General features: G+C 33.4%; 2 protein-coding genes across 3 annotated transcripts; both read right to left on the minus strand.

The window, feature by feature from the left end:
* Positions 1–1,419: 1,419 nt before the first annotated feature.
* LOC111046267 (retinoblastoma-binding protein 5 homolog) lies at positions 1,420–22,472 on the minus strand. Of its 2 annotated transcripts, none has more exons than XM_022331779.2 (10): positions 21,800–22,472; positions 20,929–20,954; positions 20,096–20,268; positions 18,018–18,135; positions 15,562–15,672; positions 13,419–13,582; positions 12,210–12,329; positions 10,997–11,150; positions 10,136–10,354; positions 1,420–1,739 (listed from the first exon to the last, which is right to left on the minus strand). In XM_022331779.2, exons 1-10 carry the CDS (start codon positions 21,825–21,827, stop codon positions 1,632–1,634), a joined length of 1,221 nt encoding a protein of 406 aa, XP_022187471.2. In that variant the 5' UTR covers positions 21,828–22,472; the 3' UTR covers positions 1,420–1,631. The 2 variants fall into 2 exon arrangements, with proteins under 2 accessions (XP_022187471.2, XP_039284976.1); XM_039429042.1 differs by having other exon boundaries at positions 22,049–22,471.
* Positions 22,473–22,525: 53 nt separating this feature from the next.
* LOC111046271 lies at positions 22,526–26,679 on the minus strand. The gene is made up of 3 exons (XM_039429043.1): positions 26,563–26,679; positions 25,686–25,859; positions 22,526–23,426 (listed from the first exon to the last, which is right to left on the minus strand). The coding sequence occupies exons 1-3, from the start codon at positions 26,584–26,586 to the stop codon at positions 23,187–23,189; spliced, it is 438 nt and encodes a 145-aa protein (XP_039284977.1). The 5' UTR covers positions 26,587–26,679; the 3' UTR covers positions 22,526–23,186.
* Positions 26,680–26,906: the final 227 nt, after the last annotated feature.

The following is a 26,906-nucleotide window of genomic DNA, read 5'->3' on the forward strand; positions in this document are numbered from 1 at the left end:
GCGTAACAGGTTGAGCCGGCAGTGAGTCTTTTTAACAATCGCAGCAATAATTTAATCATGACGTTTCACTCAACTGAATGAATTGTGTTATCCTGTTTGTAATTATAATCAATGTTTCCATATTGTTTGTGTATTTTGTCTGTATCATGATGATTGTGACTTTGTATGGGGTGTGGCCCCGATTGCAAATAAAGATATTTATTTTTCGCCCCACTTGGATGTAATGAGCTGGTTTACGTGCGTCATATGGAGGCCGAAAGTGATTGTTTTCTGACCAGGCCGGTAAAATTTTTACGGCCCTAGGGCTGTAAAATAACCTTGAAGTCAGCTGATTCTGATTTGATGTGAACATGTTTACAAAATAGTTTATGAAACGGAATCAGTTTATGCTTCTAGAATTGAATAAAGTTTTTGCAATAAGATACTATCATTTTATTTGGATGAATGAAATACAAATGAGATATTATAAACTATTCAAATTCAATTTTCAGAGTATAATAGCATCTAACCTCAAACCTCCTAGTAAAGCGTTTATCACGGAACATGGTGGATAAACGGAATCATTTTATGCTTCTAGAATTCAATAAAGTATTCTGTAATAATATACTATCATTTTATTTAAATGAATAAAATACAGATAAGATTATAAACTATTCAAATAATTCGATTTTCATAGAAGGATAGAACTTCTAACCTAAACTTCCATTGACATTCAGATCACATCGGATTAGCCGAATTTCAAGTGTGCCAAAACAGCTGATCAAAAACTTTTTCAAGTGTGATAACCAGCTGATCAAAAACTTTTTCAAGTGTGATAAACCAGCTGATCAAAAACTTTTCATTATTTGTGTTTATCATTCAATAATTAAAACATTTATAATAATATCATCTTATTGTCATTTGGAAGAATAAAAGTATAAACTCAACCTCTTACATAATTGAACATAATATTTTAGGTTATTTAGACAAATCAGAATAAAAAATAAAAATACTTGGACAATTTCTTGATATTCAGATTTGCTAGAGCTATGACCTTCCACTTTTGCTTTCGGAAGTGCTTATAATAGACAATGAGAATAATATTATTATTCTCATATATATATTGTTTATTTTTCTGTGTGGCGAAAAATTACGTTCTCACCATGGGCAAAAATGTTTTTCCGGCTCTCAATCTTTTCTAGTCCTCGGCCTACGGCCTCGGACTTGAAAACCGATTTCGAGCCAGAAAAGTCTCATTTTCGGCCCTAGGTGCGAAATATACTATATTATTAATACAGATACTATGAAATAGTTGGAACGCTCTTACATTAGATGACATCCTAAAGCCAAAATATTGATCTGAATCATGATGTTAATTTGAATTGAATTCCGAAGGAATGACATAATAAAAATTATATTCACTTTGATACTTTAGTTAGGTACTTTTTAATCACTTTAATATCAACGTAATAATTATTTAATATAAGAATTATTCTAGGCTGGTTTTACCACTGCCAATTCAACTTTCAACTTCTGTTTGTTTAACACAAGAATGAATAATAATTCATTTATGTTCAACACTGAACACTGTACAGTTACTGAGAATAAAAATAATACTAGGTGAGATATGTTTCAAGCATTTTAGGAGTTGTTTAGTCTTGATCATTTTCGCCCGGTTCTGGAAAGGCAGGGAGGTAAAGTAGCGCATTTTTCTGCAATTCAGAATTTGTCCGGTTGGGGCTTACAGTCACCACATCAACCTAAACATCAAAACCAATATGATTATTATCTAGATAGAAAAAAATTATCGTAATCAATCAATCAATCAATTTATTCATTCTTTGCACATTTTACATAGTTTAAATACACAAAAATACAAAAATAAACAAAGAGTACAAAAGAATGTGTAGCTCGCAAGACTTTCGTCTGTTCGCGAGCATGAGTAAGAGAATATAAAGATTGAGAAACGTAGAAAAGAAAAAATATTTATAAAATAGAATATAATAAATGACTAAGAATAGCCTAATGGTAAAACAAATTTGAAATACAGAGTGAAATGAAGAACAGTTTTTTTACAATATAAGAGGGAAAACCTGAGAAAGAGAAGAAGCACAGTGAATGCACAAGTCAACTGGTGATGAGGAGAGGTGAGTGGAGAAACGTAAATTTAGAATTTGTTATAAGCTACTGCCTTTGATTACTGAAAACGTCAGGTGAAGTTTTGATCCATGATAAGATTTCTTTTCTCTTATAGCAATTTTGATTGTCTGATATGAAGTCTTGTGGTATAATATTTACTAGTTTGTCACATCTATACGGAAATTGCATTCTACATACTGTTAGATTAGTTTCAGGTAAGTCAGATCTCCTGTAAGTTTGGCGCGTGTTATATGGAGTAATTCGGGTATTGAAAAGATTTTTGTTTTTTAATAAATATGAAATTAAATTTTTCAAGTAGAGCTGTTTGATTGTAAGTATGTTAGATTCCTGGAAGAGAATTCTAGTAGGATACAGTCTTGGTTTGCTTAGTGCCACTTTTATTATATGTTTTTGAACATTGAAGATCTTGTTTATATGACATTCAGCAGCACCCCCCCATACCCTAATTCCATATTGCAACACAGATTGTGCGTAAGCAAAGTAGGCCATTCTAGTAATTTGTTGCATTTTCAACTGGCTCATTTTGTAAAATTTATTAGTTAGATACTTGACCTTGTGACATAGAGCTTGGATCTGGGAATCCCATCTCAGATGACGGTCAACAATTATTCCCAGGTATTTAACGGTTTTAGAGTCCTCTAGTTTAGGACAGTCACAATCATTCAACCTATTTTATTACATTTGATATTATGAATTTTCAAGTTTATTCGGTTTACAGGTTGAGTAGCAGCATTTGGTGTGAAGGTCATGAATGAAGATTTTTTATGATTCAGAGTCAGGGTATGATAGTCAAGCCAGTTCTTGACCCTGGAAATACCCTTCTCAGCTGATATTTTAGTACTCTCCCAGTTATCACCCGAAAAAACTAAAGTGGTGTCGTCGGCAAATGAGATTGTTTGACCATTTTGCAAGTCGAGATTCAGGAGGTCATTAATGTATAGTATGAATAAAATTGGTGAGAGTACAGTCCCCTGCGGTAAGCCGTAATCTAAAAGATTTTCAGTACTGGATTTATTTTCAATTGATAATATTTGAGAGCGACTTTCAAGGTAGCTTGTAAAAAGTTTCAGGGGCAAACCTCGAATTCCAATTCTATTGAGCTTTTCCAACAGTTTGGTGTGTGGGACAGTATCGAATGCTTTTTTCAAGTCAATAAAAATTGCAATAGATTTTTTATTATTACTAAAATTTTCAGTTAAAATTTTTACTAATAACGAAATAGCGTCTTCTGTGTTTTTTCCTTCTTGAAATCCAAATTGGTTAGGGTGAATCACCTTACTCACAATCATGTATTGTACTAGCCGCTTTTTAATAAGCTTTTCCATGATCTTTGAAAATCCACTTAGCAAGCTTATTGGGCGGTAGTTATTGGGATCGTCAACATCTCCCGATTTATGTAAAGGTATGACTCTAGCCACCTTGAACTCCTCCGGAAAGAAACCTTCTTCAAAGCATTTATTAATTATAATTTTTAAAGGTTTAGCAATATAGTGGGCAATGATTTTTAGACAGCTATTATTTATGTTATTAATTCCTGGTGCTGAGCTGGATTTGAGGTCTTTAATTGTTTTGATAATTTCTTCCTCATTTGTCGGGAAAAGGAAAAAGGAATTTGGGAAACCTATTCGTGAAAAACGGGAATTTTGACCAGTTGGAGGAGGGATGTTTTTATTTTCTTTATTCAGTTCTTCTGCGAGTACTCTCCCGATAGACGAAAAATGTTTATTTAAAATTTCAGGATCAATATCAGTCTTTGAATTTTTCTTTTCTACATCAAGTATTTCATTTATGGTATTCCATGTCTTCCTGGAATTACCTCTACTCTGCTCCAATTTATTTCTGTAATACCTAATCTTGGTTTCTTTCAGTAATTTGTTTAGGACGTTTCTATAGCGAGTGTAGCATTGTTTCATTTCGTTATTATGTGGTTGCTTCTGTAGTTTTTTGTGCATTTTATTTCTGGTTTGAATAGCTCTTATTAGTCCGGTGGTGATCCAGTTCTTTAGTGTTTATTTCTGTGTGATGTCTTTATTTTGATAGTTGCATTTTCAATATGGGTTGAAAGTTTTTGTTCAAAAGAGTGTACTAGTGTATGGATGTTATTATTATTTATTACCTCCTCCCAATCTTCATTTTCAAGATTTGAAATTAATTTATTGAAAACAATTTTTTCAGTAATAGTGTTTGCTAAATTAGGCCTATCAGAACCACCGTCTGCGGTTTTAATATGGATACTGGTGCTGTAATGGTCAGTTATATCGGTCTTGAAAATAGCACCTATCAAATCTTCAGCTTTGAAGGAACTATTTTTGAAAAAGATATGATCAATGCACGATTCCGATTGATTTTGGACTCGAGTAGGTTTATTTATATAGGAGACGAAACCGTTTGAAGACAATATGTTGAAATAATCAATAGAAATAGCGGTAGTCTGTTTTAGATTGATATTGATATCACCAATTAGAATTATATTTTTATGTGCGAGCAGTCTTTCTAAAGTACTTTCCAAAGCATTCAAAAAAAGATTTGCTGATAGAGAGGGTGATCTGTATATTGCAATTAAATTGATCTCATTTTTAGTGATAGGATTTTTAATATTAAGTATCAATGAGTCTGATTCCATAATTTCAATGTTTAATTTGTTAAAAGACAGTTCATTACTGATGAAAACACAGATACCATTCTTTCTATTTCTCTTACCTGGCTGATTTATTGACGAGTAACCATTCAAAACATAGTTGAAAGGCTCGTCTTCGCTCATCCACGTCTCAGACAATACTATAATATTAAATTTTAAGGAACAGTTTTCAATTGTGTAGGCGAATTCATCGAAATTCTTGTTTAGGCTTCGTATGTTCATGTGAAGAACACTCATTGAACTCCTCTCCACATCATTAACAAAATTAATTGGTAGGGGTGGAAGAATATTATCTAACTCAATTGTACTGTAGCATTCCTGTGCAGCTTCATTGTCAAAATTATCAATTATTACCATGAAAGGTTATTAAAAAGATTAAAAAGGAATAACTGACATAAACTTAGTAGGTCTACTTCGCATCAAAGAGCATAAGGTCAAGAAGTTTGATCGATTCTTATTTTTCACAAAAAACGACAAAAACCATCGTTCAGTGTTTTTGAATAACCATAACAAAAAGTATCTCAGATTTGGCTGAAATTTGCACCATGAATGAAGTTTGACCTGAGAAATGTCGGAGCCAAATTTGGCACCCCCAGCTACTATACAGGGTGAGTTATGCAGCTTCAAAAAAAAATTGCGAATTTTCAAACGGTCATATCTCATGAACGGTAGCGAAATTTGCAAATCTGATTCCAGATTCGTGTTCCTCGCATCAAAGAGCATAAGGTCACGAAGTTTGAGCAATTTTTATTTTTCACCAAAAATGATAAAAACTTATTTCGGATTTGGCTGAAATTTACTCCTTTGATGTAGCTTGACCTGAGAAATGTCGGAGCCAAATTTGGCACCTCCAGCCACAGGGTGAGTTATGCAGCTTCAAACGTGAAATTTGCACATTTTCAAACGGTCATATCTCAATTCGCTTACTCTGTTAAGAGTTCTCTGGAAAGATATTACAAACAAGTTCCAATTGTAAGGATATTTATGGCATGACCCCAAATTTGCTCAAGCAGATGATAGTTATTATTGCACCCATATTAGCATTGTGTATAAACAACTGTTTAGCTAGCGGTACTTTCCCTGAACAACTCAAAATCTCCAGAACAGTCCCAGTCTACAAGAAGGGTCCATATTGTGACACCTCAAGTTTTAGACCAATTTCTATAATTCCTGTTTTTGCTAAGATATTTGAGGCAATCATATTTGCACAACTGTATAAATACCTTGAGGAGCATGACCTCCTGGCTCCTTCTCAGTTTGGTTTCAGGAAGGGAAAATCTACTGTCATGGCTGTGGAATCACTGTTAGAATCGATTATCAATTCTTTTGAGGAGCGGAAATCAACTTTTTCAATGCTATGTGATCTCTCACGAGCATTTGACTGTATTCCTCATACAGTTCTTTTAAAGAAATTGGAGCATTATGGCTTACAGGAATGCGCAATTCGGGTGTTTGAGTCTTACCTTTCTGAGAGAAAACAGATTGTACATTGGAATGATCAGCGCTCAATTCCTCTTCTGGTAAAACGGGGTGTGCCACAGGGCTCATTGTTAGGCCCATTACTCTTTCTTGTAGCAATAAATGATTTGCACTACTATCTAGCGGGAAATGTGCTGTTCTATGCAGATGACACTTCCTTGTTCTCTGCAAATAAGAGTGTCACCCAAGCTAAAGCAGATGTGATGGAGCTGTATGATAAAGCTCGTGATTGGTTCTCACAAAACAGATTGTCTCTGAATGAGGCAAAAACCCAAAGTATATTGTTCTCTCTATCTGATGTCAGTGAGTATTTGCAGCCGGTCCGACTATTGGGGTTCACTCTTGATGCCAAGTTACTCTGGGAACCTCATATAGACATGGTGTGCTCCAGTCTCAGCAGCATTGTCTATCTACTGAGAAGGCTGATGTCTGAACTGCCAATTTCGGTGGTCAGACAGGCCTATTTTGCTTTTTTTCATTCGAGGATGAGTTACGGTTTGAAATTGTGGGGTCATGCATCTAGCACTTCTAAAGTTCTGTTAATTCAGAAGAGAGCGGTCCGGGTGATTTCTGGGGCGGGCTATCTAGATCACTGTAAGCCCCTTCTATCTAAGAATGGCATTCTATCCGTCATTAATGAGTTCATCTATCAATGTTTGAAGGATATACATCAGATGCAGGATAGGCTACCAAAGAGCAATGACATTCACAGTCACTTCACAAGAAACCGTAAGAGTATATATATATACCAAGATGCAGACTTGAAAAGTCCAAGTCGAGCTACCCTGTGATAGGCTACAAATTCCATAACTTGCTACCAACTCAAGTTAGATCCTTGCCGAATAAACGTTTTCTCCAAGTACTTAGATCCTGGTTGATTGTGAATCAATTTTACTCAGTAGAGGAATTCATTACTGCTGATCACAACTCCCTAGTCAATTTAATATAATGCTTTTTTTTTGTCTATTGATACCCAAGTACAGGAGAAATTATCTGATCTAATTGTAAATTTGCTTTTACTGATCTGTTTTATTTTATTTATTATTGTCTATTGTATGTATTGTATCTGTGCAATTTATTGTATGTTTCTCTAATGTGAATTGTGACTTGGCTATATGTAACTTATATGTTCAACTGGCCCAATAAAAACTTGAAACTTGAAACTTGAAACAAACAATGAACGGTACCGAATTTTGCATATCTGATTTCAGATTCGTTGTTCCTCGCATCAAAGAGCACAAGGTCACGAAGTTTGAGCTATTTTTATTTTTCACAAAAAATTGGAAAAACCATAGACGTTTTGAAACAATAAAACAAAAAGTATCTCAGATTTGGCTGAAATTTGAACCATAGAAATTTTCTGATACTGAAAAAATAATCAAATCTATAAATAAAGCTTCAGTATAACATTCTGTCCCTAGCTTTGCAAGTCTTCAAATAACGTTGATCCAATTACTACGCTAACTCTATATCTGAAACATAAAGCAGCAGTTAAAAAAAAAACTTGTTACAGTACAAAATTGCATCAGAAAGGATTATTTCTATAATCTATTGTGAGATAATAAAATAAGCCGATTGTAGGCTGAATAGATTACTTGGATAATTATAAAATTAATTATCCAAATTACCCAAATTCACAAGTAAATGAAACACAACCTACAATTTGGACTAGTTGACCGAGCGAAGTGAGGTCTAAGATTAAAGTCGAAGGTTTGGCATTTCTCTTAATGTTTAAATGTTTATATCTTGCGCATTTACGGCGAAACGCGGTAATAGATTTTCATGAAATTTAACAGGTATGCTCCTTTTTTAATTGCGCGTCGACGTATATACAATGTTTTTGGAAATTTTGCATTTCAAGGATAATATAAAAGGAAAAAGGAGCCTCCTTCATGCGCCAATATTAGAGTAAAAATCAGACTACCGTTATACAATTATTCATCATAAATCAGCTGACAAGGTGATTACACAGATGTGTGGAGAAGCCAGTCTATTGCTGTATTTCCATAAGGTCAATAGTTTCAATCAGGTACTTGTGGATGAGAATACTGCGTGAGGTCTACTGAACTATGTTCACAGAACTACTAGTGTAGACTACTAGTAGTTCTGTGAACAGTAGACCTAGTGCAGTTATAACGACGTCCCAAACCATAAGCACATCCACACTCATACACTAACTATTTATATTTGATCAGATCATGCTTACACAAGATTTAATTATCATATAACGCTTTCCGGAATTTAGCGCGAGAAAACCAGAAGACATCTAGGCGCCCAGACGAGCTGTTATAAATTCTTTGTATCCTATTCAATAGTGCATAAAAATTGCATTCAATGAGGCATGCAATTTATAGTCTACAAAGCTGCTAATTTTTTACCAAGTTACATTGAGATATTGAATTGCATGCGTCATAGCATGCAATTTATAATCAACTCGACAGCTGATTTATGATGAATAATTCTATAGTCTGATTTTCACTCTAATATTGACGTATGAAGGAGGCTCCTTTTTCCTTTGATATTAACCTTGAAATGCAAAAACCTTGTATATAAGTCGACGCGCAATTTTAAAAGGAACATACCTGTCAAATTTCATGAAAATCTATTAGGTACCGCGTTTTGCCATAAATGAGCAACATATAAACATTTAAACATTAAGAGAAATGCCAAACCGTCGACTTGAATCTTAGACCTCACTTCGCTCGGCCAATTAATAAAAATTACGGGAAGGAACAGTTTTGGGCTGTGCCGTTGGTACTTCCCTAATCATTTTAATGATTTGTTCTTTGTATTCAAATAAATAAATAATTATATAATAATAATATTGAGGGTAATGCCCACATAAGCTCTTAGGCTTGTGCGTGGGTAATGAGTGGAGGGATGATGATGATGATGATGATGATGAGAGATGACGACTTCTTTTTAGGTAGGTAGTAAATTCGAACTTGGGTTCTCTTGATTATTAGACCGGCGCGTTATCACTTACTCCAATGAGCCACCCAATATAATTTATATCAATATAATTTTAATATACAATTGTACTGTTGGATGCAAGAATGGCTTCAAGTCACTCAAGCCCTTTTTGCGTAAAACGCTTAAAGCAATTCCAGCTGGTTTTCTGTACATGCCTGCTAAATCTCGTTTCTGTATCTTTAAAACTGACTGAGCTATGAAAATTTTTGTGAAGCACTGTTGGTCAACCTATAGCTTGTTGGCCTGATGCGTTTGTTTACAAGCTGAGTTGACTAGTTTCTGCAAAAGTTAGGAGAAGTTTCCTTTTAAAAGTTGATTTTCTATTTAATGAGTTACTGTTCAATCAATATTTATTGAATTTTATTGTAATCAGAACATTTATTGTATGACAATGATGATGATGATTTGGACATTCCAAGTGATGAAGAAATAATAATAGCACATGAACAAGATTAAGATTTTATATTATTCCATGACTTTTCAAATATAATGTATTTTCATTTCAGTTGACCATCTAATCAATTTTCCATCTTATAATCAATAAAAATTATTATAAAACACATTTTTTTGTGTTCTTTTTCATTTTATGCAAGAAGGGCCTGAAAAGATCTTTTTTAAAATGATAATTACTCATTATTTTACAAATAGAATTCTCAATACAAAAGAAATAATGAATAGAAAAAATATTAAAATTTTAATGCAATGGTTACTTAAGTGATACATCTTGACTGAGAATAAAAAATTATTCTGTTCGAAATGTTTCAGGGCATTTTTCTCAAAATCGAATTTTTGGACTCGGGCCCTTCTTGCATCCAACAGTACAATTTTGATATTCTTTAAAAAGGGCCAAGAGATATTTATCAAAATTTGTTCGCTCACTTCGAGTAGGCTACTGTATTTATTTACCTCTAGGAGTTCATCATCTTCATCGTCTTTGTTCTGCTTGACTACTTTTCTGTTTCCATTGCTGATATAAAAATCAAGGTCTCGCTCGTCATCTACTATATTGTCATCCAACTCTTTAAAGCCTGGAATGAAGGCTGGCCAGTTATCACTTGGAATCGGCTTCCAAAGCGTTACTGAGCTAATTGATAGACAAATTATCGACGGATCTGTTGGATGCCACTGTGAACAAGAAAAAATACTCTACGCTTAATATAATTGTAGTATTTCAATAAAAGTAAACCAGTTAACATATTCATTTTTATTGCACACTTCAAGATCAAGTTACACCATAACACAAGCCTATTTATTAGGTTCTCATTTTAACGCCATTTTACATCTTGATATATCGATTGACATCCTAATCGATGTACACACAACCAAGATCGATACACTACAATAATGAGATTTGAGAGTTCTCTTCTCACAGAGAGGAGCTATCCTACTGCAAAATGAAATGATAGCTCCTGTCAAAGTGCCAGTTGCACAAAAGCAGGTTAAATTTTAATCGTGATTAATTCCACGAGAACCAGATTAAATCAGAGAAGCCGTCTTTTCAAAAACGCTTCCTCTAATTGGCTCTCGTGGAATTAATCACGGTTAAAATTTAACCGGTTTTTGTGCAACCGGGCTTAAGAAGTATAGGTCTATCATATGATTGCACATCACTCCCAAACACTCATTGAATAAAATACTGTAAAAATAAATGAAAACTGTATTCCTCAACCGACTACTTACAAATACTCAATAAAATTGGATACATTAAATAAAATAGGCTACTGTAAATTAATGAAAACTGTATGTCTCAATAGATTAGGTACTTACATCAATATCTTGAAATCCTCTACCATTCCTCCATCGAAGCACTTCGACCAAGTTGCCCAATTCTCTTTTCCAAATGAACAATTCGTTTTTGTTGAGAGCACCAGCGCAAATAAATTTTCCATCTCCTGAAAAACAGCATCCTATCCAACCAGCCCTGAAATTTCAAAACAGAAATATTTAATTACTTTTTTGTTATTGAATAGAACGACTAGCAGACAAATTTCCTCAATATATTTCTTGACGTGAAGATTTTGGATCTCGTTGTCACAGTAAGTGAGTAAATTCAATTATTGATGAAATTTGACTGCTAGGTCTATTAAATAAGAAAAAAGTGATTCAATAGTAAGCAGTTCATGATGGAAAACAACATTGAAGAGATGAACACTGATAACATTGATTCATCCTCAAATTCAATCCATGCCCAGTTGATTGAAATTTACATCATTGGGGGAATTACAGAAAGCAAAAAAACTTGGTTATTCTATCTAAAAGTACAGGTTTAATAAATCATTCCTCATAACGACTATTATTTTTACTTTCCTTGCCCTACCTACAACCATAGGTGAGGGAAGTATTGCTTTAAAAAAAATAAGGTTCCCCAATTTTAAGTTTTCTATACGTTTCAAGTTCGGAATAACATCCCAAGGGTGAGATTCAAGAAAAATTGAAAATTAAGTTCAATCCTGAGACAAAAAACTTCGTGAAAAGCAATGTCTCTTTTACTTGGCTGAAACTGTTACTTTAATGAATTACAACATGTATAAGTTATGGAGTTACCAGAAAAGGTGAAGATTATGATATATAAGATGTATTATGTACCGTACCTAATATTATCATGTTGTATGATATAATGGAGTGATACACAAAAATTATTGTTATTGAAGAAAATGAATTTTTCATTACTTTATTATTCAATTATGTATTTTATTACAATAAAGTACTTGAGTGGAGTGATCCGTGGTCTAGTGGATAGAGTGCTTGCGTAGCAGCACAGAGATCCCGGGTTCAATCCCTCTCATAACCAAACGTTTTTTAACCAGATCACTCCCGTGTTATCGGATGGGCATGTTAAACTGTCGGTCCCGGCTGAAGTATGACAGTTGTAAGGCCCATTGATGGCTTAAATTATATATTCAGGCGGCGGGACCTTCCCGCAAGGGACACCTCACCAACAAAAGCCATACGAATGTACTTTTTTACTTGAGTGCCTCACCTACAAACGTTATCTTGTAATTTCTGCAAAGGTTCTGGTTCTCCATTCACACCACATATTAGAACTTCTTCGCTGCTATAGACTCTTAGAATTCTGTCAGCTGAATTCACAATATAATACCTGAGGAGAAAAGAAAATATTCATTGAAGCTTGTTATACAATCACATACTTATGGATTATTCCACCGCATTGTTCAGTAAGGAAAAGCCTATTGAGAGTATTTTTTTTAATAATAAATTTGACTTTATTTCTGCGTGAAAATATACAAAACAAGTGAAAATTAAGAGTAAAGAAAAATAAGCATGCAGTATTCTACATTATAATTATGTTCCACTACCTATAGAAAATACAATGAAATGAAAAGAAAAACAATACAGCTAATGGCTTACTCTACTAGAGCTATAGTGCATAAAATATTTGTGAGAATAGCAAGCACATACGCAAACAATACAATAGAAATACTTTAGAAACAAACGAAAAATACACCAAAAAGACTACTCTACTAGAGCTACAATAAAATAAAATGGACAGTAACTCAAGATTAAAATTCCCAAGTTGCAAAGATATATATGTACACCATGCAGAAATAAGCCATTAATGCATGCAAATGATCACAAGAGAGAGGTCACGTATATAGGATAATTACCGTACATTAATTACATACAGGATATTTATTTCATTACAAAAATGGGCTTCTTTAAACTTTACGCTGAACAAGAATTGTGTTTATTAATTTTAGTAATAATAAAGCTTAGTTCACAATTTAATATCAATAAAGAAGATTTAAATATTAGTGATTTTAAAATATTACGTTTTTTTTCCTGCAAAATTATTTCTCTAATATGTGAATATTTCCTATTTTAGTGATAATGTGAAATGTTTGGTTTTGAAGCATCTAAATTTATAAAAATCTACTTTTTTTAATTAAGGACTGAAAATTTTGTGATGTGAACAACTACAAGACCTATTTCCTATTTTTATATTACCTACTACCTATTTCGGACTATGTGTAACCTTATTTGGGAGAGGAATAGCAAACAATTATCTTATTTTTTCTTTCCCTACCATTTTGATGATATAGGCTACTTATTGTATGAATAATAATAAAGAATTAAGTCAAAAATGGCGGGAGTAAAGTTTCTAAAAGAGGCCAACAATCTTGAAAAGTTTTACACTAGAAACTATTATATTGTTATCGCTGTAACATACCTTCCACATTTTGAAAAACTGATACTTTTCAGAGCCTGTTGAGTGACTTTGAAAGATGCTTTCAGAGTAAAATCGGCATAAGAATAAACATATAATTTCCCAGTCGACTTTCCGATATACAAATGACTTCCATCAGCATCAAAAGAGCCGATGACTCTGTCATTCTGAAACACCAATAAAATTAAACCAATATAATCAATGAAATACAATGCCAATAAAACTAAACCAATATAATCAATGAAATACAATACACATCTGCCTTATCACCCAAGCACAAGTCTACAGCTCATGTAGGCAACACATGATTCGGTAAGAGATTGTATTCCAATGTTTTATATAGTGAGGTCCACGTTATAATGGAAGTGTTTGATTAGCAATGATATTGCTATCCTTGTCTTTCATTCAACAAAGCGGAAAGCGCAATCTCTTTCTTGCTTTGCTCTGTTGCCAGATCGTCTTTTAGCAATGTAAAATTAATAATTAACTACCAAAATAATTCATCTTCATTATGTAAATTCAATATGAAATTATTAAAAAATATAGTTTATTGCTTCATCATCATCATTATTGGCACTACAGCCCATGTAGAGCCTTAGCCTTCACAACCACATCCTTCCACCCCTCTCGACATTCTGCTGTTCTACTCCATCTTCTTACACCCAGTCTTCGCAAATCCTCCTCCACATCGTCAACCCACCGCTTTCTTGGTCTTCCTTGTAGTCTTCTTCCTCCGGGTTTGCCTTCCAGCACCATTCTTGGCACCCTCCCTTCCGGCATTCTGCACACATGACCAGCCCATCTCAGCCTCATACTTTTCACAACAGATAAAATACTGGTCTCTTCGAACAATCTTCCTAGTTCCTCGTTTGTTCTTATCCTCCATATTTCATTTTCCTTGATTGCTCCAAAAATTCTTCTTAAAATCCTTCTTTCCCATCTCTGAAGCAGACCTTCTTCTCTTGTAGTCAATGTCCAAGCTTCGGCCCCATATGTCACTATTGGTCTTAAAACTATTTATTGCCTAATAAAATATAATTTAAAATGCTGCGAAAGATATTTGGGCCCACGTACGAGCAAGGAGAATGGAGGAGGAAACATAATAAGGATATCAGAGACCTCCACAATAAACCAGACATTGTAAGTGAAATAAAATGTAGGAGATTACAATGGGCTGGGCACATACTCAGAAGAGGAAAATAGTCCAAGCTGAAACAAGTTTCAACACCCAACCCTCTAGGAAGAAGACCCCGTGGGAGACCCAGACAGAGATGGTGGCAACTGACATGGAGAGACTTGGAGCGACAGAAAAAGATGCTGAGGAGTGATCTACTTGGAGACAGTTTGTTGGTGCGGCCAAATATGAACTTAGATATTGATTGATAAGATACGGGAAAGATTTAGGAGCGAATGGATAGGCAGAGCTGACTTGGCTCACTTCCATTCAGTGTACGCAGCTTTAAATAAAGATGAGACTTTAATCAAAGATTACATCAATGATGGTAATAAACGGCACTTCATTAGTATTATTTTCAAAACTAGAGGAGCCCTATTACCACTCAACTTCAGGCCGGAAAGACAGGAAGGCACTTATAGATGCTCCATGTGTAATAGTAATGAGTACGAGGATATATTTCATTTTGTAGGTAAATGTAAAATTTTGGCAGAAATAAGAAAAAAATGGTTTAATCAATGGATATTGGAAATAAAGTTCTTTTCTTTCTTTCTTTCTTCAACTTGGATATAGATGGCCCTGGGAGTAAGTAAGTAAGGCCCGGTTGCACAACAGTCAATCAATTTCACGAGAACCAATCAGAGAAGGCGTTTTTGAAAAGAAGGCTTCTCTGATTGGTTCTCGTGTAATTAATCACGGTTAAAATTTAACCGGCTGTTGTGCAACCGGTACTAAGTATTTTAAACGAGGATGAACAATTAATATTAAATCAATAAACCTGTATCTGTCACCGTCTATAGAAGGCATTGACAAGACAGAGGTTCGGCAACGTTTTTGTCCTATCTATCTCCACTGCCATTATAACTTGGACCTCACTATAGTTCCAATTCTTTTATGGAATGAGATAAATGTCAAAATGATAAAAAACATTACAGAAAAAGTAAATATATCAATTTAAACTGAATAACTAACGGCGTCAAAGCTAGGTATAGTCCTGGATCCTCGTTTCAAGTCGACCACAACTGCTGAATGCCTCACTGGACATGCCAGAAATACATTATCCAGTTTTGGGTGGAATTGAACCTGCAAACAAACAAATAGAATAAGAATATATTTGTGTCTTCAACACATTCAAGAATATATTTGTGTCATCAACACATTCAACACGTAAAATTGAAACATACATCAAATGAATATTGGAACACAATAAAAGTTATCAAGTAGGTATCCTTTTTATTTCATCAAAACAAAGCAGCCATAAAAAGAAAAGTGATATACAAATAAATACATAAGGTATACATATACATCAATCAATCCATTTTGTATTGTTCACATTATCTGTAACATAACAAACATCAGTAAAAGAACAGCACTTTTCTTCAGTAATAAAATTTGATATAAAATACAGATGACTTCCACCACAAAAAAATGAGTTATAACTTGAATATTGAAAATGCTGATGATGATGCCTAGATATTATTGAAGCAAGCAATAATATTCTACCATTCACAAAAAAGCAAGAAGCTCTTGTACGTGAGCAGGAGTTGAAAAAAAAGAAACACACACAAGCATATTTCAAAACATAGACTTAGTGCCGGTTGCACAAAAGCCGGTTAAATTTTAACCGATTAGTTCCATAAGAACCAATCAATCAGAGGAGTTTCGTCTTATCAAAAAGGCCTTCTCTGATTGGTTCTCGTGAAATTAATCACGGTTAAAATTGAACCGGCCTAAGAACAGTCTATGTATTTAAATACAACAGAGTACCACCAACAGAAATCAATTATTGAAGCTTACACCTTCATAGAGAACGTAGAGAAAACAGGAAGTCAACAATATTGATCATATAATGGAGGTCATGAAGTGTTTGTTATAGAAAATGATGAGAAAGGGAAAACATAATTACATTCAAGCACAGTGAATACTGAAGTGGCCGGCACAGAATGATGGCTGACTTCTGTGGTAACACTATAATTATTATCGTAGTAATAGTTGAAGTGACAAAATGGTTATTAATTTTGACAAGAGGATACGGTAAGACAACATATTATTGGTTTTATTTCAAGATATTTTCATAGAATACATTACTTTCAGCAATATAGTGGAGTGTTGAATGATTATATCGTCGATAAAAATGAAATGGGATATTCTAATTAGTGTGAAGATGTAAGATTTAGAGTGTACAGTTATTCAATGAAAATAAAGATTATGTCTATTATTGATCTCTCCTCCTGTTGTTCTATAAAGAAAATGATAGATATGCTGTTTACTGGACCAATTCCGAACTGCAATCTATGAGAATTTATAGAATTTTCAACCATCTCCCGAACGAAAAGAGAATCATTAATACAAAATCTAAATTCAAGGAAAAAGTTTGGACCTATTTGACACATAAAGCATTTTATTCAGTCCGAGAGTTTTTAGATGACCATTGACAGCTTCTCTTCCTGAGATCCAACCCATTAATACAAGGTACTTAATTCAATTTTAGTTGGATTCAACAAGTAGCCTAAGTTGTTAATTAACTTATTCAAGCCCTCGAGAGTGTGTTCTAGTTCTGGAATTTTTACTTTTTTGTGATTAATTCATTTGTTGACTGTAATTGATTATGTTGATTCTAATTTGTATATTGACAAAGCAGAAATTCTCTACATACTGTAAATGTGATGTCAAGAATGAAATTGCTAATAAAGAATTTGAATTGAATTGATAGCGTTTTATCCTTTTTCTTTCTCCCAGAATCAAACCCCCTGGGTTTTTATCCCACATACAGTATATTGATGCACAAATGAAAGAATAGATAATACTTGATAATTGAAGGAGTGAGACTTATTGAATGAGTAGACTAACAATACCGTAATTTTTTCTTAACATTATTCCTACAAAATGTACCGTATTTTCAGAGTTTGATACTTGGTTTTTCATAACAACTTTTTTATTATTATTTCTAATAACATGTGAAATGTACAATGTGAATACATTGCGATCCTTTTTTAAGCCTCAATTAACAATTACATAAAAGAAATTTACAATTTTATAAGTGCGAATCGTTTTGCAGGTATTTTCAGACGATTCGGCAGGGCAGAAAACTTTCTGATTGGCTGATAATCAGCTGTTTCCAGAACGTCAACCCAATCAGCCAATCAGAAAGCTTCCTGCCCTGCAGGCTCGTCTAAAAAAAGCGCTTCGTGTGACTTGGTCCTTATAGGCTCAACTCACACTTACACGACTCAGGTCGAGAAGAGACTCGACTCTAGTCGCGAGCATAAATGTTTCCAAATGGTGACACTCAGACAGTCGATTGTAGTCTCCGCGACTGTCACCATTTGAAAACACATGCTCTCGACTAGAGTCGAGTCTCTTCTCGACCTGAGTCGCGTAAGTGTGAGTTGAGCCTTAGTCTTACAATTCAAGAGAAGACGACTCACCTTTATTGGAAGAGATGGCAGTGAGTAAGTTTTCTCACAAGTAGCATGGAGAACGTCAAATACAAAAATGCTACATGAAGATGATGCACATACCAAGTATTTTCCGTTTTGTGACCAGCTGAAACCGACAAAAAAATCAAGGAAAACATTATTCATTAATACAAAACCTTTACAATCAAAATTAGCCTAAATAGAAAAAATGGGAAAACGCGCGTATTTCACTCTGCAGATTTGTCTAAATAAATATATTTTTCAATAGAATTATTATTATTGTTATTCATGGCGCTTAGTTGTATATAATTATGTGAGCTTCATTAAAACTTACACAACATGCCACCTGGCAATTACAGATATATGTTACATATAAGATTGGTTTTATTCGATACATTTTTCAATATAGTATAATTTTTTTGAAAGCCCATTTGTCCAAACTACCAGACAAGGACCTTATTTCCTCTTCAACGCTATAGGGACAACTTTTTAATAGTATATCACCTATTTAATTTTTGAATACTTTTAAATTAGTCTCAGTTTCAACTCGTTTTTCGAAGAATTATATAATTTTATGCCTGAATATAAGGCTCACTTCTCATAGGCGGTAAGTCTTTGCTTGGGCGAATAAAGAATTATATTGCTTTAAACAACAATAAAACAAGATAAATGATGAAATTGAATGTGTCAATTAAGTTTGAGTACTTTAATGTAAGGACATTGAAGAGAAAGTAAATTTTATCTGTAAAGGGTTATAGAATCAGGCCTGGTTGAACAAAATACTGTTAAATTTTAATCGTGATTAAATGTCTTGAGAACCAAAAAGGTTTTTTGAAGAAAAGGCTTCTCTGATAGGTTCTCAAGACATTTAATCACGGTTAAAATTTAACAGTATTTTGTGCAACCAAGTACCACTGTCGTACAACAATCAATTACACAGAATAATTCATTATAATTATACATTTTACATTCAAAACCATGTGGTTGGTACAAACCAATGCATACGTATTTAAAATCAAGTATTCGCAGTTTGAATACTTTTAAATAAGTCTCAGTTTTCAACTCGTTTTTCAAAGAATTACCTATATAATTTTATGCCTGAATATAAGGCTCCCTTTTCATAGGCGGCAAGTCTGTGATTGGGCGAATAAAGAATTGTATTGCTTCAAACAACAATAAAACAAGATAAATTACGAAATTGAATGTGTCAATTAAGTTTGAGTACTTTCATGTAAGAACATTGCAGAGAAAGTAAAGTTAATCTATAAAGGGTTACAGAATCAGGCCTTGTTGCACAAAAGCTTAATACATTTTAATCGTGATTAATTCTACGAGAACCAATCAGAGGTATTTTTGAAGAGAAGGCTTCTCTGATTGGTTCTGAAGACATTTAATCACGGTTAAAATTTAACAGTCTTTGTGCAGCCGAGTACCACAGTAGTACAAAAATTAATTACACAGAATAATTATCGTATTTTAATATAACTTTAAAGTAAAAAAACATTCACATTCTTTGGTGTGGCGGCGACCGTTTCGTGCAGTTGTTGCACATTTTCAAGCCAGACAGAAACTAAAGTATTATATACTAAACACTAGTATTTTATTTAGTATTATATACTAAATACTTTAGTTTCTGTTTGGCTTGAAACTGTGCGATACCAGCACGAAACGGTCGTCGCCACACCAAAGAATGTGAGTGTTTTTCACTTTAAATTTATATTAAAATACAATAATAATAATAATAGTGAAAACAAGATGGATAACCAACAATTACAGAATAATTCATTATCATTATACATTTTACATTCAAAACCATGAGGTTGGTACAAAGAAGAATGGGTGCGGATTCAAAATCAAGAATTCGCAGTTTTGGATTTATTTATTTATTTACAAAGACAACTCCATACAAATATTTTAAGCCCAGGTGATGATGAGGGATGAATGATAATACAGTACAAACGTTTCTATTTGTGATGATTTCATGAATGAATCAATTCAGATACCGGTATCATGTATAAGATTATTGTTCTTATATTGAGAAATATAGTTGAATATTATTGAAATTGAATAATATAAGTTAGACCTACCTCAAGGCTATTACAGCAGATAATGACACACGAATTATCTTAGCCAGACTCCTGGTAAGATAATCCCATATTAATATATTCCCACTTCTACAGCCAACAGCAAATAGTGTGCCATAACTGTTGAATGCGCAACAAGTTGTATAACCGTAGCATTCCATTTCAGAGTCACATACCTGTTTTAAAAAAAAAATGTAAATTCAATGAAATCAAACATTTAGTGCCGGTTGAACAAAAGCCTGTTGAATTTTAATGGTAATTTGAGAATCAATGAGAGAAAATTATTTAGAGAAGATGGCTTAGGCTGATTGAAGTACATTGGTTCAATTTCAGTGAATAAATTGGTACTTATTTGGTTGTGAGTTTTGTAGTGAAAGGGAAAGCTACAACTAAGTAGCCTGATAAATAAAGTAAATAATAACTTGAATGAAAGGATTGCAATATGTTCAAACTTGGTCTTTTATTGCTGTGGCCTTTTATATATTTAAACTTGTGCCTTTAGTCGCACAAAAGCCTGTTAAATTTTAATCATGATTAAATTCTACAAGAACCAATCAGCGAAGGGTTTTTCTGATAAGGAGGCTTCTCTGATTGGTTCTAGTGCCATTAAATAAGAATTAAAAGTTAATAGCCTTTGTGGAACCGCGGGTGTTATTGTGACAGCTAAACATTCCATTACCGTATACAAAAAGTTAATAAATATCCTTCGCACTGTATCGTATTTTAATTTTCTGAAGAAAAGATATTGATAAACAATACTAAAGAATGAATAAATGAATACAATCACATAATACAACTTACAGCTGAGAATTATGTATATGATTCTTGTAACTTACCTGAGGAACTCCTCTGCGAAGCAGTTCTGCAAAAAGTATAACATACAATATAATAATTATATTCAACTTAATTTAATTGATTATTCTTTAGGTCTACTTTCTATATAAATAAAAATATAAATCATAGTAGCCTACCCTTTTAAATTATTATTTATACTTGATTATTCATATGGAGAGTGGTTTCTATGATTAAGTTTATTCTTACTATTAATTATGTAATATTAAATTGGGATTATCATTAGAGCTTCATCTACTGTAAATACAACTATTGGACTAATACTAACACTGATAGACTAATATTATACTGGTCTATTCATTTTGTTCTAGTATATGTCAATATAAGTATAGAGAGCTATAAATTTTATTAAAATAAAAACATTATTCAAGCACACTTTTAGGCTTTATTACTGTATCAAATGTTTTAACTTAGTCTCAAAAAAAGATGAAACAAATGAAAAAAATTAAAACATAAAAAAAAGATTAAAACAAAAACCAACAAATTAAAACATGTTTTAACTTAGTCTGTTCTGAGTATCAACAAATAAAACATATATAATTCTTGCTAAAAACGCGTGCCGCCCTAACAAGCAAAAATCATGTTTTTAGACTCAGGGGACCTTGAAACGTATAGAAAACTTGAAATTAGGTTACCTTAATTTTTTTTACCTAAAATATCCAATTCATTAAAAAAGTATATTTTTATATTCATCATTTGTTACTAACAAGCAACTTTCCTTATTCAATGTTATTAGGACATTTTTTTAATAAGCAATATTCAAAATATTTTTTTTGTTGTACTTCATGATTCTATGAAAATCAGTTTTTTATTTCGGCTTGAATAATATATATGTGTGAAACCCAAATATCTTACCTGAGAATTCCTTTAGTTGATGGTTCATTTCACAAAAATGTGGGCTAAAATGTGCTCTGGAGAGATCTACAGAGGTAAATTTTCAAGAATATTAACCTATCTCTTGCTTGTAATGTTATTGCTATTATTTTATAAACAGTGAAAGCAAAAATAATCTTGGGTCAGCTGAGAAGTTATTATTGCACTTAAAAGTTTTTGACAAGAGTCAGCTTGACAGCTGATTCAGAGAATAACAGTTTTCACACTCACCTATTTATCGCTGACATGATATCCACACTGTACTCCGATTGGCTGAGAATCAGCTATTGGTGGAATAATAGAGGTTGAATCAGTTGTTGACCAATCGGAGGACATTCTGGTTGTCAGAGAAATCAGTCGGTGTGGAAACCGGCCATTGGAGAGGTAAATTCCTTTTTGAAATAGATTTTTTTTGGAATTTTAAAAAATCTTCACACCAATATGATATTTTATAATTTTCTTCTTATTGGTTAATTTTAGCAAACTAGTCACTCAATCATATCTTCCAACTAAATATTGTTAGAACTTTACATTAAATCGTGAAATAAAATGAAAATTCGTCAGCAAATATTCAAACAAGATAATTTAACAAACTTGAAATGAAAATATAAATATTAATACAAAAAATGTTATGCCGGCCGGATTGGTACCTAGTAGTAAGGATCGTTACAAACCTCGGTCTGTTACCACCACCTGGTTCTTCACATGCTTCACCTGGTTCGGCGGGGTTCGAGTCCCGCCGATGGCATGAACGTTTGATCATCTCATCAATTTACCAACACACTATTCATTATTCAGGCTCAAGCATAAAGCTCATGGTGGGCATTATTCGTAATGAAAAAACAATAAATAATATCCTCTAAAACACTTCACTTTACATGAAATTTAGCGTCATTAATTCTACAACAAATTATAACTGAAATAGATTTTTTGACTACTTGTTTATTTAATTACAACAAATTCACAATTGAGATTTCGGTTCCAGAACATATAAAGAAAAATACATTTCCGTTCAGTGATAATTTAATAAAATACTATACTCTGCGTGGTCTTCAAGATTTTGGTAAAAGTTTCTGAGTAAGAAAATTTACTGGCAAATTAAGATTGTGGCCGTAGTCTTTAAGATTCTGATAAAAGTTTTTGTGTAAGAAATTTACGTTCAATTAGGGATGTGAGTGGTCTTATTCTTCAAGATTCTGCTAAATGTCTTGTGTGAGAAAATTTACTGGTAAATTAATATTGTGGACATAGTCTTCAAGATTCTGATAAAAGTTTTTGTGTAAGAAAATTACGGTGAGTTGAAGACCATAGTCTTCAAGATTCTGGTAAAAGTTTTTGTGTTAGAGAATTGGACTAATTGAGAGTTTTTTCAATCAAGAATGATAATATCGGATTCTCCAGTACTTTTGCTAGTATTAGTGCATTGACTAGAGGTTGACTCTTCTCTCTCGCTGATTTCGCTCGTCTCTCTCAGAACCAGATTTACTCCTTCGGCCAAAGCTCGACTCCAGATCGAAACAAGATGAGTTTCTACAGATGGATAGCTCTCTAACGAATCCGGGCCGACAGTTTTCCAACTGCTTATTTCTGCTGCTTCTGCTGCTTCCACCTAAACGAACAAATAGAATGAAATCTCTCTATTGACAAAAAACAAAAAATTATACAATCACTATTGCAAAAATTTATATATATTCCGACACTTTATGTTTATTTCACAAATATTTCGAATCGACATTTGAAACATATCTTATTGTGAACGTATACTGTTTTACTGTTTTTCCCGCAAGGGACTCCCCACCAACAAAAGCCATACGAATTTACTTTTTTTACTGTTTAACTTAAAATAAAACCTTTTCTTGTAAAATGAAATGTCAATGAGTGTGAGCCCATCTCGAGGTAGCCAACTACAGTGAGGTCCACGTTACAATAGCAGTGGAGAAAGATAGGAGAAAAACGTTGCCGATCCTCTGTCTTGACAATGCCTTCTATAGACGGTAGCTGATACAGGTTTATTGTTGTAATATTAACTGTTCATTCTCGTTTAAAATAATAAATTATATTTTTTTAAGCAAGAAATTATATTTTTCAATAGATTCATAATAAATTTTCATAATTAAGATGAAATATTTTGTTAAGTAATTATTAATTCTAAATTTTTGAAAAACGAACTGGCAACAGAGCAAAGCGAGAAAGAGATAGCGCTATCCGCTTAGTTGAATGATAGACAAGGATAGCAATACCATTGCTAATCAAACACTGCCATTATAACGTGGACCTGACTATAGACCTGTATAAGATGGTAATACGATAATAATGAAACTTGCGCTTGGCAGAAATTTATTACTATTAAAGATTCTAAAACTGGTATAAAAAACTTGAATGATTTAAAGTGTTAAATAAGAGTATTAAATAAGAATTTATCTATTAGAGAGCTTACTGAGATGTATTATTATATTTAAAACGATTCTTTTAAAGTGTACAGTATTCGATGTGAACTCAGCCACGAAAAACTTGATATATTCTTCCATCCCAAAAAGAGGCTCAAAGCCTCTCCAACGTTATTTATTTATCAAATAAAATTGTCAAGAATTTCAAAAATAGAATTTGTAATAATTTTGAGTTTGCTTTATTTAGGGTACAGGTTATCATTGAGTAGAATAATATTAAAAAATACAGTCTATTAAGTTCATTCCCTTACTACACTTTAAAACCAACATGAGTAATCGTTTTCGGCCATTAGGGCCAAGCTACATGAAGCGTTTTTGAGACGTTTATGCACTGGCAGGAAGCTCTCCGATTGGCTGATTAGAATCAAGAATCATTTATTGTCGTCCCGCTCAAGAGCATTGACAGTCACAGAACAAATCAAAGTACAAAATACAATGTATCAATAAAATTAGATAAAATTGATGCATTCACACACTGTAGGCTACATAAAATATTCAGTCACTCATCAGTAAGTTCATATAATAAAAGTCTATACGTTATATTATTATAAGAAAAGGGAACAACTTCAAAATGTTACATCAGAAGTACTCCCAGCTAAAAACTCTCCTACCGAGTAAAATGCTTTCTTTTTCAACCATTTAATGATGGCAACCTTGAATACTTTCCCATCTGCCTCTCTAGCACTCAACGGTAAGTTTTATTCCAGTGTTGAAATGGGAATTTTGTGTCTTTGTTAGCCTAGCATGCTCCAAGTCTATCCTGTTTCGGTTTCGGGTGTCATGACTAAGATTTGCACCCATGAGATTTAGTGATGGAAGGTTTTCCTTTATAATATACATTAAACTTTGTAAGATGAAGATGCTAGGCAGAGTAAGTATACCATGCTCTATAAATACTGGCTTACATGAGTCTGTTACACTCATACTGAAAACAGTTCTTAAGGATCTTTTTTGACATCATTATTTATTTATTCCATTGTCATTACAGATCATAATTATAATAAATATAATATGATTGGGAGAAGACAACAGGCATAGCCCAAAACTGTCTTCTCCCAAATTTTTACAAATACAAGTGTCAAAAAGAATAAGGTTAAGATTTCACTTTCACTTCAAAAAGTCTAATTTCCACATCAAAACTAAAGACTAAACTAAAATCATTTTTATAAAATCAATAAAACTATTATCAGCTGATTGGGTTGGCATTCGGGAATCAGCCAATCGGAGAGCTTCCCACCCTGCCGACTCGTCCAACGCCAGTGCAAAAACGTTATGTGGCTTGGCCCTTAGTACTATACAATCTACTTTTGAACGCTTACTAAGCGATCTATCAGCTTCATGTGGCTTGTCCCTTATATTCTCTAAAAATGAACAAACTATTACAGACTATAAATTCAACTATCACGTGATAGGATACTCACTATTTTTTCTGGATTCATCTTGAGCACGTTGAGCATTGGATAGAGCGCATCAAGTAATGACTTCTCACCAAGTCTGACCTCGGAAAAGTGCTCTATAGCCTGTATGCCCTTTTCGAGAGCATTTAACCACATGAATGGTGATACCGCAGTTGTACTCAAGTATTCAACGAATGCCTGGAAAGTAAGAAAGTAAAAACAAGGATGAATCAAGAACTGGCGAAAATGTCCACTATTACACGGAACAAGGCATAGGGAAGAGTTGCGAGATGAAACACTCAGAACCACTATGTATGAGAGAGGAGTAAAGAGTGCCTGGATTCGACTGTAAAGCAAATTACCATCCACCAACAGAAAATTCAAGAAGTAAATTTAGAGCGTTGATGATGGAGCAGCTTTTAAGCATTTGTGCATACTCAATTGATGAATTTGATACACATTACGAGATGAGTGAGGTTGCTTAGTATTAATATGTAGCCTATATATCTTATGTAGTTCTGCTATAAAAAATAATATTGAAATAGGCCTAGTTAGATTTAACCAAATTTTCGACATATCTAAAAACCCATTCCCTATAGGTGGTAGATTAGACAAATAATAATAATAATAAGAAACTTTTCTAATTTAATGTATTATCAGACATCTAATCACTAATTTGGTACTGTACCTACTACTTTATAATTAATGTAATTTACTATTCTATAACTCTATTCCAGGGCAAACTGGCGTAGAAGAAATTATAATTCGTTATCACTTTCTTCTAGTTTCATGTAGCATTCCAATGTTTTATTGCACTGATGCTCAATTAAAGCGTGCAATTTTCCTGACTAGAGTTAACACTTTGACTACTTTCAAGCTTATTTTCACAATTTCCATATACCTCATTAAAGGACTGGTGTCTCATTTCTACAAATATTACAGAGTATTATATGCTAAAGAATATTATATTTCCAAATATATTCAAAGGACTCAAAATTCGAAAATTATTAGGCACATAATGACTACTGTAGTCCACTCAGGCACATCTAGTCCACACGTTTGCACATCCATGCTGGTAAGCTTGGCCACGTTGGCCTTACCATCCACACTGCAATGTGCCAATTTGTGGATGCTCGGCTGGCCACTCGCCTTCGCTCGACAAAAATTGGAGCGATGGCAAGCGAAGGCCAATGAAGGCGAGCGCTGGCAAAAAAAAAAACCATCCACACTCTGGCGCTCGTTGTC

The sequence above is a fragment of the Nilaparvata lugens genome, chromosome 5 (genome assembly GCF_014356525.2).
Source record: "Nilaparvata lugens isolate BPH chromosome 5, ASM1435652v1, whole genome shotgun sequence".
NCBI lineage: Eukaryota > Metazoa > Arthropoda > Insecta > Hemiptera > Delphacidae > Nilaparvata > Nilaparvata lugens.